Source organism: Pleuronectes platessa, chromosome 4 (genome assembly GCF_947347685.1).
Source record: "Pleuronectes platessa chromosome 4, fPlePla1.1, whole genome shotgun sequence".
NCBI classification, from domain to species: domain Eukaryota; kingdom Metazoa; phylum Chordata; class Actinopteri; order Pleuronectiformes; family Pleuronectidae; genus Pleuronectes; species Pleuronectes platessa.
The window spans coordinates 2,283,375-2,296,365 of NC_070629.1; the positions used below are offsets into that span (position 1 = coordinate 2,283,375).

General features: G+C 50.9%; 1 protein-coding gene across 1 annotated transcript; it reads right to left on the minus strand.

Annotated features, from left to right (window-relative positions):
- Positions 1–5,227: 5,227 nt before the first annotated feature.
- LOC128437827 (uncharacterized) lies at positions 5,228–10,095 on the minus strand. The gene is made up of 3 exons (XM_053420106.1): positions 8,679–10,095; positions 6,280–8,279; positions 5,228–6,220 (listed from the first exon to the last, which is right to left on the minus strand). Exons 1-3 carry the CDS (start codon positions 10,093–10,095, stop codon positions 5,228–5,230), a joined length of 4,410 nt encoding a protein of 1,469 aa, XP_053276081.1.
- Positions 10,096–12,991: the final 2,896 nt, after the last annotated feature.

Genomic DNA, 12,991 nt, shown 5'->3' on the forward strand with positions numbered 1-12,991 from the left:
ACACACATGTAACATTTATTTAGACATAAACATATCTAAATAAAATATATATAATAGATAAAAGATATAAAAAGTGAAGTAAAAAGTGAAATGCAAGATGCAAGACAGTGAACAGTGTCAGATTGCAATATGCAATGTAATGCAGTATAATATAATATAATATAATGTGTTAATTTAACACATCCTTGAGGTGTGGGGGCGGAATAAAAGTCAGAGTCAGGTGGGGCTCCCGGGCCTTGTTGAAAAGGCCAACTGCAGCCGGGAAGAAGCTGGTCTTGTGGCAGGCGGTTTTGGTCCTGATGGACCATAGCCTCCTGCCCGAGGGAAGAACCTCAAAGAGTTTGTGACCCGGGTGGGAGGGATCAGCCACAATCTTACCTGCACGCCTCAGGGACCTAGAGGCAAACAGGTCCTGTAGAGATGGCAGATTGCAGCCGATCACCTTCTCAGCAGAACGGATGATAGGCTGCAGCCTCCTTTTGTCGTTAGCGGTGGCAGCAGCGAACCAGATGGTGATGTAGGAGGTGAGAATGGACTCGACGATGCAGGTGTAGAAGTGCACCATCATTGTCTTGGTGTCTGGCAGGTTGAACTTCTTCAGCTGCCGCAGGAAGTACATCCTCTGTTGACCTCTTTTGGTGAGGGAGCTGATCAGCTCCCATTTGAGGTCCTGGGAGATGATGGTGCCCAGGAAGCGGAAGGACTCCGCAGTGACGACTTTCAGGGGGCGTCTCTCATGGTGATGTGGGTGGGTGGGGCTGGGTTCCTTCTGAAGTCCACAACCATCTCCACTGTTTTCAGAGCATTGAGCTCCAGGTTGTTCTGATCACACCAGGTCACCAGATGGTCAATCTCCCACCTGTAGGCGGACTCATCCCCACCAGTCCCCACCGGCCAAAAGAGGGGGCTCAATAGGTAGAGGAGGAATCCTGGTGAGCCACACTCAGTCCTCCACGTCCCTTACCCCCTCCAGAACATTATTAGAGGCAAGACTAATCACCAACACTTTTTCTCTCCCCCTCAAGGCCCTGGTGAATTCCGGGTCGGATGAGAATTTCATAGACACAAATCTAGTCTCACAGAGCAACATTCCTCTCACTCCCCTCCCAAGACCTAGAGAGGTTACTGCCCTGGATGGTCGACACCTGGCTGAAATAACTCACCAGACCAAACCCCTCACCCTAGTGGCATCAGGAAATCACAGAGAGACAATCCAATTCCTGGTCATCTCCACACCTCACTCCCCCTTGGTTCTGGGACAGCCCTGGTTACAGCTCCACAACCCCCATGTCGACTGGAGGAGAAGCGCAGTGATGGGATGGAGTACCCATTGTCACGCCAACTGCCTTCGTTCAGCCAGCCCGCCAGCTTCTCTCCCGCCATCACCTCCTCCTTCCCCCCCAGACCTATCTCAGGTTCCCCCAGAGTACCACGACCTCCAGGAAGTATTCAGTAAGGACAAGGCCCTTATCCTACCCCCTCACCGACCCTATGACTGTGCAATCAAGGTAATTCCGGGACACACGTTTCCCTCCAGCCGGGATCCAGGATAGCCTTGCAGGGGGACTCATCAGGCCCTCTTCATCCCCGGTGGGAGCCGGTTTCTTCTTTGTAAAAAAGAAAGATGGTTCTCTACGGCCTTGCATAGACTTCCGCGGGCTTAACCAAATCATGGTAAAGAACAAGTACCCACTCCCTCTGATCGATGCTGCTTTCGGCCCATTACACGAGGCCTCTGTATTTTCCAAGCTGGATCTCCGCAACGCCTATCACCTGGTTCGGATCAAAGAGGGAGATGAGTGGAAAACGGCCTTCAACACCCCTCTTGGATACTTTGAATATCGGGTAATGCCTTTCGGACTCACCAATGCTCCAGCAGTCTTCCAAAATCTAGTTAACGATGTGTTGCGGGAGATGCTCAACCGCATGGTATTCGTATATTTAGACGACACACTAATTTTCTCACGGAACCTGCAGGAACTTCAGCAACATGTCAGGTTAGTGTTACAGAGACTGTTGGAGAACAAACTGTTTGTAAAAGCGGAGAAATGCATGTTCCATTCCCGTTCAGTTCTATTCCTTGGTTATATCGTGGAGAAGGGTCAGCTTCAGGCGGACCCAGGCAAGGTTCGGGCAGTGAGCGAGTGGCCAACCCCCGGGACCAGGAAACAGCTGCAGTGCTTTCTTGGTTTTGCTAACTTCTACCGCCGATTCATACGGGATTTCAGTAAGATCGCTACACCACTCACCAGACTCACCTCTCCTAAAATCCTTTTTTCCTGGTCCCCTTGTGCAGAAAGAGCATTTGTGGAGCTCAAGACGTTGTTCTCCACCGATCCGGTACTGGTGTACCCCGAACAGAACTCAATGTCGGTAACCGGGAGTTGCTGGCCGTGGTCCTGGCGCTGGGAGAGTGGCGCCACTGGCTGGAAGGATCGGAGCTACCATTTCTCGTATGGATGGATCATAAGAACTTGTCGTACCTCCAGTCAGCCAAACGACTTAACCCACGACAGGCTAGATGGGCTCTATTCCTGGGACGGTTCAACTTGTCCTTGACTTACAGACCTGGTTCCCGCAACCTCAAGCCAGACGCTCTCTCCCGGCAGATGGCTCCTGCGATCCCCAGTCAGGCTCCTGAGACCATCCTTCCTCCATCATGCATCGTGGCGGCGGCTTTTTGGGAGGTGGAGTCCCGGGTCAAGGAGGCCCAGCTCAGGGATCCCGGTCCAGGTAACGGTCCTCCTAACCGCCTTTATGTCCCGGCTCCCCTCAGATCCCAAGTGCTAGTTTGGGGGCATGCATCCAAGCTAGCCTGCCATCCTGGGAACCAGTGAACGCTGGAGTTCATCTGCCGGCGTTTTTGGTGGACCGGCATGACTCAAGATATCCAGTCCTTCATCACTGCTTGCCCGGTCTGCGCTCGTGGGAAGGCCTCTCACCAACCTCCTTCAGGGTCACTCCGACCACTTCCCATCCCAAGCCGCCCATGGTCCCACAACGCAGTGGATTTCGTCACGGGGCTCCCCCCCTCGGCAGGAAACACCACCATACTCGCCATTGTGGATCGCTTTTCTAAGGGCGTGCATTTTGTCCCTCTTCCGAAACGCCCCTCTGCACTAGAGACAGCTGGCCTCCTCACCCAGCATGTGTTCCGGCTGCACGATCTGCCCCTGGACATTGTCTCCGACTGTGGACCACAGTTCACCTCACAGGTGTGGAAGGCATTCTGCCGGGCTCTGGGGGCATTGGTCAGCCTGTCCTAGGGTTATCACCCCCAGACGAACGGGCAAACCAAGCGATCTAACCAGGACTTGGAGACAGCCCTCCGCTGCGTTTCTGCCCGACATCCCTCGTCGTGGAGTTCACATCTGGCCTGGGTTGAGTACGCCCACAACTCCCTGACTAGCTCAGCCACAGGTATGACTCCATTTACTGTAATGAACGGTTTTCAGACCCCCTTGTTCCTTGGTGCGCACGGCAGCCAGGAATGAAAGGATGGCCATACCCTCCTTCGAGACTTCTATCGTGCCAATCCTGACCGTCCTGGTAGGACGCCCGGAGGCGTCCGTTGAGGGCGGGGGTACTGTCACAGTTCCTGGTGCCTCCAGTGCCCCTCCTCGGTGCAGCTCATCTCGTTAGATGACTCGGCTCACCAGGCGCACCTGCACTCATCAACCGCTGACTACATCTGCCCTGGCTGTGCGCGGAGTCATCGCCAGTTCGTCCTTGTCACAACCGTGGTAGATACTCGTTCTCGGCCCCGCAGTCTGCGTCTCCTGTTGCGACTACCTAGTAACCTCTGCGTTTGTTTCTCCTGTCCTCCAGGACCCCATTCTCCTGCTCACCTGCTCTTCCTCCCCGCTGACGATCTCTCGGAGCTATCAGCAACCCCGTCTACCTGCTCTCCTTCTCCTCCGCCCTGCTGACGATCTCCCGGAGCTATCAGCAACCCCGTCTACCTGCTCTCCTTCTCCTCCGCCCTGCTGACGATCTCCTGGAGCTGTCAGCAACCCTGTCTACCTGCTCTCCTTCTCCTCTGCCCTGCTGACGATCTCCCGGAGCTATCAGCAACCTAGCATTCTGCTTTTCCCCACGATAAATAAACATCATTGAACGCACCACCTCCGTGCTCAGTGTTTTCCCCCCCCTTCTGGGGTCCACCCGACTCATATCGTAACAGTTACCACATTATCTGTTTACCTGTCTCAGTCATTCTTATCCCATTTCTGTCTTGGCATGAATCGACATTAGAAGCTGGGTCTAAATGACAGAAAATCTGACATTTTAGATACAGGGTTAGCTAAATCACATGTATTTCAAACTAAGCTTGAGTATAGTTTATTACCTTTATGATAATGGAGGACTGTTTTAATACAAGCATTTTTTCTTGACTTTTTGTAGAAATTAACTACTGTAGATGGCTTATGATTATTAATATTTAATGATTTAATTAAGTGAACCATTTCATGATCCTACTAACTCTGTTTTTCTCTTCAGTCTCTATGTCATCATAGATATGACCAGCTGCACACCCATCACAGTGTTTCATTAATTTAATCATTTTCTTTGTAGACATGATGGACATTGCTGTTTTGATTAGTTGAAGTTTTGCTTTATTTTGCTTCGCTTGGTTTTGTGGGTGATATACAGTTTCTTTGTTATTGCTTTTTTTAAATTTGTATCCTTGTATTACTAAGTTACTAAGTTAATGAGCTGGTCTTTGTTCTTGTTATTTTCTTAGACTCTGCTAGCCCATCCATTGCTTTCCCCCAAGAAGCAAATAGATCTTTGTAACTGCCATGCGGCACTAGTATTGTGTATTGAACTTTAGGTTACTTTCGTAACCCCGGTTCTCTGAGTAGCATGAGTGAGATGTCTCACTATGGGATACGCCCCTCGCGCGTATTCACAGAAGCACTTATTCCAATTCGCCAGCCCTGATAGGCTGGCAGTCGTGACGTCCGCGTCAAGGTGCCGCACCTTAAATACGGTGGACGCGGCGTCACACGTCATTCAAAACAAGCACACCTCTTCTCGCTTCACCCCAGTAGCAAGAAGGGCGGTCTGGTGAGACATCTCACTCATGCTACTCAGAGAACCGGGGTTACGAAAGTAACCTAAAGTTCTCTTTCTTAGCATTCGTTTCGATGTCTCACTATGGGATATGGAGACTCCCGTATTGCCAGACAAGCTTATCTCGGTGACTGACCGCCAGCCCCCCCCATCACTTAAAAGTGAGATCCACATTGGAGCCCACGCTCAAGACAGCGTTGGTCAGGCCAGGGGATGTGACATCCAACCTGTAGTACCTCGCAAATGTGAGGGGAGAAGACCAGCTAGCTGCAGCGCAGATGTCTTGGATAGAGACTCCCTTGAACAGGGCCCAAGAGGTCGTGAGACCTCTAGTAGAATGTGCCCGTAAACCAGTCGGAACCTGAAGGCCTGAGCTGGAGTAGGCCAATGCAATGGCGTCCACTATCCAGTGAGAGAGTCTTTGTTTGGTGACAGGTTTGCCCCAGTGGGGCTTAGCCCAGGACACAAACAACTGATCCCCTTTTCTAAAGCTCCTTGTCCTTTCCACATATGTGTGTAAGGCACGGACAGGGCACAGCATGTGTAACCGCTGCTGTTCTGCAGAACCATAGGGAGGTGGCTGAAAAGCTGACAGTTCCACTGGGGAGCATGGTTTAACAACCTTTGGAACAAATGCAGGATTCGGTCTCAGCGTCACCCCAAGGTTCCCCGGGGTGAACCGCATACATGCTGGATGTACAGATAAAGCGTGAATATCACTTACACGTTTAGCTGTAGCCAAAGCCAATAACAGAGCCACCTTCAAGGATAACGTTTTCATGTCCACGTTATCCAATGGTTCAAAAGGATGACTAGAGAGGGCTCCAAGCACCACTGTTAGATCCCATGATGGTGACATAGTCTTAGAGACGGGCAGCAACCTCCGTGCACCCTTCATAAAACGACAAACCAGGGGGTGTTGGCCCACTGGTTTCCCATCAAATCCAACATGGCAAGCAGAAATAGCTGCCAAGTAAACTTTGACAGTAGAAAATGCCCTCTTTTGATCAATCAAGTCCTGCAGGAAGGACAGGACTGTACCAACTGGACATTGAAAAGGGATTTCCTGTGCCTTAGCACACCAATCCTCAAACAATCTCCACTTACAGTCATAAAGAGACCTAGTGGATGATGCTCTGGCATTCTGAATTGTGTTAACAACATTCTGTGATAATCCAGTCAGGCTCAAATTAAACCACTCACGGGCCAAGCCCACAGGGCGAGGTGCTCCGGATGAGGGTGAAATATCTGTCCGCACGCCTGGGAGAGCAGGTCCCTGCGCAGCGGGAGAGGCCATGGGTGACCGTGGAGGAGCTGTCTCACTTCCGCCAGCCAGTGCATGGACGGCCAGTGAGGAGCGATTAAAATTAGTGACAGACGATTCTCCCGCACCCTGAGCAGTGTCGGGGGAATCAGAGCCAGAGGTGGAAAAGCGTAAAGCAGGACGCGCGGCCACTTGTGAGCGAACGCATCCAGCCCCAGCGGTGCGCTCTGGTCGTGCAGGGAGAAGAACAGTGGGCACTGTGTGTTCCCCCTCGACGCAAACAGATCCACTGTTGCGCGGCCGAAATGTGACCAAATCTGAGCTACTACAGCCGGGTGAAGTTTCCACTCCGCATAGAGAGGATTTCCCCTGGACAAAAGGTCCGCACCCACATTCTGAATTCCGGGAACGTGGGTCGCTCTCACTGAGAGGAGATGCTCCTCGCCCCATAATATCAGTCTGCGTGCAAGAGTGTGTAACTGTAGGGAACGTAGACCCCCCTGACGATTGATATACGCCACCGTGGTCGTATTGTCCGTCCTCACTAACACATGATGTCCCCGGAGGAACGGCAGAAAATGTTTCAGCGTCAGAAACACTGCCATCAACTCCAGATAATTTATATGGGCATGTTTGAGATCCGTGCTCCACATCCCATTCGCGGATCTGCCCTCGAACAGACCGCCCCAGCCTGACAGGCTGGCGTCCGTTGTGACCACTTTTCTGGCAGATATTGCGCCCATGCGCACCCCCGCTGTCAACATAGACGGGCGTTGCCATGGTAGCAGCGCGAGGGCGCAGGACGCGCAAGCCGTCACACTGCGGCGTCTGTGGCGCACAGGATCCAGTCTGAGAGAAGCCACCCAGCGCTGAAAATCTCTCATGTACAGCCTGCCCAGCCTCACCACCAATATTGTTGAGGCCATCAGTCCCAATAACCTGAGGCACAGTCCGTACGTGACCCGACGTGTTATGGCAAAATGAGAGAGAGTGGACCTGAAAGTGTGCACTCTCTCGGCTGACAGGCGAGCCGTGTAGGTTAGTGAATTTAACGTGAGACCCAGAAAGGCAATTTCCTGACTCGGCGTTAACACACTCTTTTCCCTGTTCACCACAAAACCGAGATCGGCCAGGTGTGTCAGTACAATGCTCGTGTGCGCCGCAGCCTCTTGCTCTGAGCGCGCCAGCAGCAGCCAGTCGTCCAGATAAGTGGCCACGCGTATACCCCGCTCCCTGAGGGGGGCTATAGCGGCGTCGACACATTTTACAAAGACCCTCGGGCTCAGTGACAGGCCAAATGGGAGTACCAGGTACTCGTACACTGTGTCCTGAAAAGCGAACCTCAGATATTTCCTGTGCGGAGGATAAATGGGAATGTGAAAATATGCGTCTTTCAGATCGATTGATGTGAACCAGTCCCCCGGTCGGATCAAACGTATCAGCGTTGAGTGTGTCAGCATGCGAAACTTGTATCTCCTGAGATACGAGTTCAAAATGCGAAGGTCCAGGATGGGACGTAATGAGGTCCCCCCTTTCTTTGGGACCAGGAAATACCTCGAATAGAAACCCGCCAGTCCCTGACTGTGTGGCACTATTCGTATGGCTCTTTTGTTTAATAGAGCTGATATTTCTTCCCGTAACACCCGGGCCGACTCTCCCTGCGCACGGGAAGAGACGAGGCCGGGAAAACGGGGGGGCATTGTGGCGAATTGAAGCCTGTAGCCTTTGGCCAGTGTTCTCAATACCCATTCTGACGCTGTGCATGCTTTCCAACTCTCTAGCCTCAAAGTTAGGGGTGAGTGAAGCTCTGTCTGACACAGACGATCTTTGGGGGCCCGTACCAGCTGCGCTCTTCCGAGTATCACTGCGCATGCGCGGTCTGATAGGATCGGAGCGAGCGGAACGGGATGTTTCACCACAGGTGGGACGCTGTTTCCCCCTTGTGGTGTTATGGAGAACAACAGTGTGCTCTGCACCTCTGTGTTTCTTTGGTTTTGTTTTTGTGTTTTTATGATTTTGCAACCCTGCGCCCTCGGCTGTGAGCCTGGATACGTCAGTGGAAAACTTTTTATTAACACAAACTCTGTGTGCGTGCTTGTGAGACATTGATGTGGCGTTGAACAATCCCACATCTGGAACATGTCTCTTCGCCTCTTCACTGGGACGCACGAACTGAGCTCTGGGCCCACGCGTCGCCGAGAGGGATGGGTGGCACTGGGTAATTTCTCCCCTAACACACGGGATAGCTGGGCTGCCAGTGAACAGGGAACGGGTGGCAGCTCCGCTCGCGGTGGGGTTAACCGCTAAGTCGCCTTCTTCTTCCGCCTGGCCTGCTGACTGGGTGTCGGGCCCGGTTGAGCAGTCTGGGTTGACGGGGAATAGAAGGGCTTTCTCGGCCAAGCGGGCTTCGTTTCCGTGGGGCCGTTGGTGTTCGCACCCGGTTGAGCCCTGGGGCGCTTCGGGATGCGAAAAGCAGGAGCGGCGCTCCTAGAGGCAACCTGAGCGAAAGTCTGCCGGGGGGGCAGAGGCGCCGCGGCAGGTGTTTTCCTCGGAAGGCAGAGCTGTAGCGCCTCATCCTCCTTTTTCTTCGCCTCACAGCGCTTTTGCATTGAGGCGAGGGCGGAGCCGAAGACACCCTCGGGGACAATAGGCATGTCCAGGATGTCCTCCTTCTCTCTATCGGACAGATTGGTCAGATTCAGCCATCTCGTCCTCTCTTGTAACACCAACATCGACATGCACTTGCCTGCCGCTTGTACAGCGCATCGCTGGACGCGTAGGCAGATATCCGCGATTGTGGTGATCTCGTCCCACGCGGAACTTTCGGGCATGTCGGCTATGTCGTCAAAAAGCTCCGCTTGGTAAGCTGACAACATGGAGGTGACGTTGAGAGCCCTCACCGTCAAAGCCGCTGCTTTATAAGCTCGCTCAGTCATGGCAGATTGGAAGCGATCGGCTTTCGTGGGAAGTGTGGGGGCCCTGGATGAGGCAGCCGACAGCCGTGGATGAAGGTGTGCTGCCACCAGGGGCTCCATGGGAGGCATGCGGGCCATGGCATGCTTATCCATCCCCTCAATATCCAAGGAAGACGCACCTTGAATGGTGGTTTTGCTGGAGTAAGGGTTCTGCTTCCATGAGGCGGTAACTTCCTCCAGGAGTTCCGGGAACACCGGGAGAAGTTGTCTCGCAGCCCTCTTTGCTTGGGGTAATTTCTTCCCTTCGTAGCGGGACCTTGAGGCCTCCGCCACGACCGCGGGCCATGGAATCTTCAGTCTCTCTGCGGCGCGTTTACACACATCGTGCATGTCGCCACTGGGCTGGGGCGTAATTGTCCCAACCGAGCCCTTTGCAGGGCTTGGAGAGCTGAGAGCCTGTGAAGGTGGGACAAAGCAGGATTCATAATCCTCGTCGTCACCGTCCGACACCAGACAATCCCCGCCGTCGAACTCATCCTCCTCCTCATAATCCAACATGAGGGGTGGCTCTGTTAGCGGGTCAAGCAAATCCAGCGTGGAGCCCCGGTGCCGAATCTCTGATTCGGGAGCGTCCTCCTCGTCCACACCGGGTTGGGGTTCCTCGTTATTGGCACTGGAAAGGATCGGGTCCCTCTCAGAGACGCTAGCTTGGCGTGCTAGTCGTCGGCGGAGACTCTTCGCTGTGAAGCGGGCGCAGTCGGCGCACGAGCTCGCGTTGCTGACAGCGGCGCGGGCATGTTCCAGCCCGAGACACGCGGAGCAGACATGGTGAGTGTCCATGCTCGATATTTTATTTCCACAGGTGCACAGGCGATGTGCATCGCCTGGTTGCGAGGTGGAAGGAAGCTTTGCAGCTTGATCCATTTAGCTTGGTGTGCTAAAGGGGAGCGAATTATCTGGGATGATAGTCGCTGTTAGCTAGCTCCGGTGGCAGGCAGTGTGGTGACCGCAGGCTCCCGGTGCCGTTTAGCTATTCAAATAGAAGCAACTACCTATGGTGAAGGCAGTCGGATCGGCGTTTATTCCACTAGCGTCCGGCGATGGAGGTGTTAGCTCCGGTCTGTGGACAGCAGCTAGTTAGCATCAACGCCGATTAGAAAAAATGCTTGTTCGTGAAGCGAGAAGAGGTGTTTGAATGACGTGTGACGCCGCGTCCACCGTATTTAAGGTGCGGCACCTTGACGCGGACGTCACGACTGCCAGCCTATCAGGGCTGGCGAATTGGAATAAGTGCTTCTGTGAATACGCGCGAGGGGCGTATCCCATAGTGAGACATCGAAACGAATGCTAAGAAAGAGAACACATGTTTCAGGACTTTCTCACCTGTGCTTCACACATAATCGCATGTTTGGTAGTTGTTCTTTGCACGTCCTTCACAATTTGTATTTTTCTCCTCCAACATTTGCTTTTGCTTTGTAGTCCCCTAAATATGCACCCTCTACAAATTTGATGGGAGCATAATACAAAACACAATTAAGGGGAAAGAAAAGCAACTCCTTGACGAATGTAAGAAATGCACTGGTTTTTGTCACATAATCTACAAACGATTAAGATATTCACCCACACATCCATACACAATCTGAACATTGAGTGACACACAAGAATGCTCCGATGATCAATCAGACTCTAAGGAAATTGAAAATAAACTTTGGTCATGCTGTTATGTCTGGTATTGAAATGGTTGTGGCAGGTAGTGTCACAGAATGATGACAAACGGTTGTTTTCTGCCTCACCAGCAGCCCGGAGATGATTCAGACTTTATCATGGAGCACACGCACGCAGACACACGCCCTTCACAAATCCATGAGAATACATGCAGTCATTCATTCACACATGGGTAGATGCCAGACACACACGCCAGAGCTTCTCAAGCATGTCACAATGTCATCTTAGCACTGTGGAATCACGTTATGATAAAATGTAAAATCCTTTCTAGTTTTATCTAATCAGTTGAAAAAATTCTGGGTCATTAATCATAAAGAGCCTGTCAAGGGTGGCCCTGTCTTCCTCCACACAGCACTCTCACAGTCATTTAGGAGAAAAAAGTAAACATAGGGGATTGATTAATTTCCTTCACAGTAGCAGTCACTATCCCTACTGCGGAAAATATCTTCATGGGACATGAAAGATACAAAGCTTTGGCTTGGATCTTCCTCCCATAGTGCCATTATGTTTTTTCTTCCAGGGGTATTCTTAATTACAGTGACATATTTATAGTAAATTTTGAGTACATCAAGAGCAAAGAGAAAAAGGCGCTTACGCCGGGTTCGCACTGGACGCAAAAATGCCGCGCCACGCAGCTCGAAGAAATACACAGAAAATGATTTAAAACAATATAAATTACATTATATATGATATATATGATCAAATATGCATCCCATACTTTGGATTTTCTAGCTGTTGTCCTGGAGTTTCAATTTCCCAGATTTTCCCCTTCACATTATAAAATTTCCCCATCTGCCCCTACAATACAAGCACACAAGCAGACAGACAGAGAGAGAAAGAGAGGGGTGGTCTTCATCATCATCATTTACCCCCGAACCCCTACATTGAACAGGTTACATACAACATCAAGCAGAGATAGCAGAATCGCAGGCCTAAGTGACACTGTGCCATGTTCCATTGCTAAAACCGAGCCATGTATAGGTTTGGTAACCACATTCTGAATCAGTGTTAGAATTAAAGGGGTAGAAATGTTCTCCAGTTAAACAAGCCATGGTAATTTCTGACTAATCTATTGCACTCTACTGAAGAAAAAAAAAAAATATATATACACTTCTAAAAAAAATATGGGGACACTTAAATGATATTGATTAAATATTGATGAACAAATTTTTCAAATTGAAAATCTTTACTGATTACTTGTGTAATTTGTTCAAAACAAAATTACATAATATAATCAATAACCAAAATCATCAAACCATTGATGGATGGATTCAAAACCACACCGAAAATCCAGTAAAAAGTTTAAGTCACAGGCTGATCCAACTTGCGGGAATTTCCTCCCAGCAACTGATAACGTGACTAATTAAGTGACTCAGCAATTATCTGAACTTGATTGCCAGTCAATAGCATCATGTCTCCGTCATCCAGGAAGTGCCTACACACTCTGGCCAATCTGACAATCGCTCTGAGGATTTCATCCAGGTATCTAACAGCAGTCAGGATACTGTCTGGTATAACAAGGCCATGGCTGGTTTCCTGGTTGCTCATCCATGCTCTTGAGACCAGGCTGGGAGATTGGATTCATTAGTCTCATGCTACCGGTAGTGACAAGGACACTAAATGGTTTTGGTTTTGTATTTATATAGCGCTTTTCTAGTCTTGATGACCACTCAAAGCGCTTTACAGTACAGTTCTACATTCACCCATTCACACACATACAGTGCATCTATTCGCAGCACTTTGTTATTCTATGGGGGGCCATTCAGGGTTCAGCATCTTGCCCATGAAGGACACTTCGGCATGCAGATGGGTCAGACTGGGGATTGAACTGCCGACCTTCAGGTTGGAGGACGACCACTCTACCCCTCAGCCACAGTCAGCCACTAGCAGAATACAAAACTAGAGAAGAGTCAGTCAGTAAATATAAGGAGAGAGAAATTGTCTGTGGCCACCACATACAAAACCATTCTCTTTATAGGGGTAAGGCGGTGGACTAGTGGAAGAAACTTGG

Excerpts from the sequence above, each read along its gene's own strand:
- LOC128437827 (XM_053420106.1), bottom strand. The coding sequence starts at position 10,095 with ATGGACACTCACCATGTCTGCTCCGCGTGTCTCGGGCTGGAACATGCC. Across the intron at positions 8,280-8,678 it reads TCAACCGGGCCCGACACCCA|GGGGAAACAGCGTCCCACCT; the intron begins GTCAGCAGGCCA and ends TAACACCACAAG. Across the intron at positions 6,221-6,279 it reads TCGCCCTGTGGGCTTGGCCC|AATGCCAGAGCATCATCCAC; the intron begins GTGAGTGGTTTA and ends AACACAATTCAG.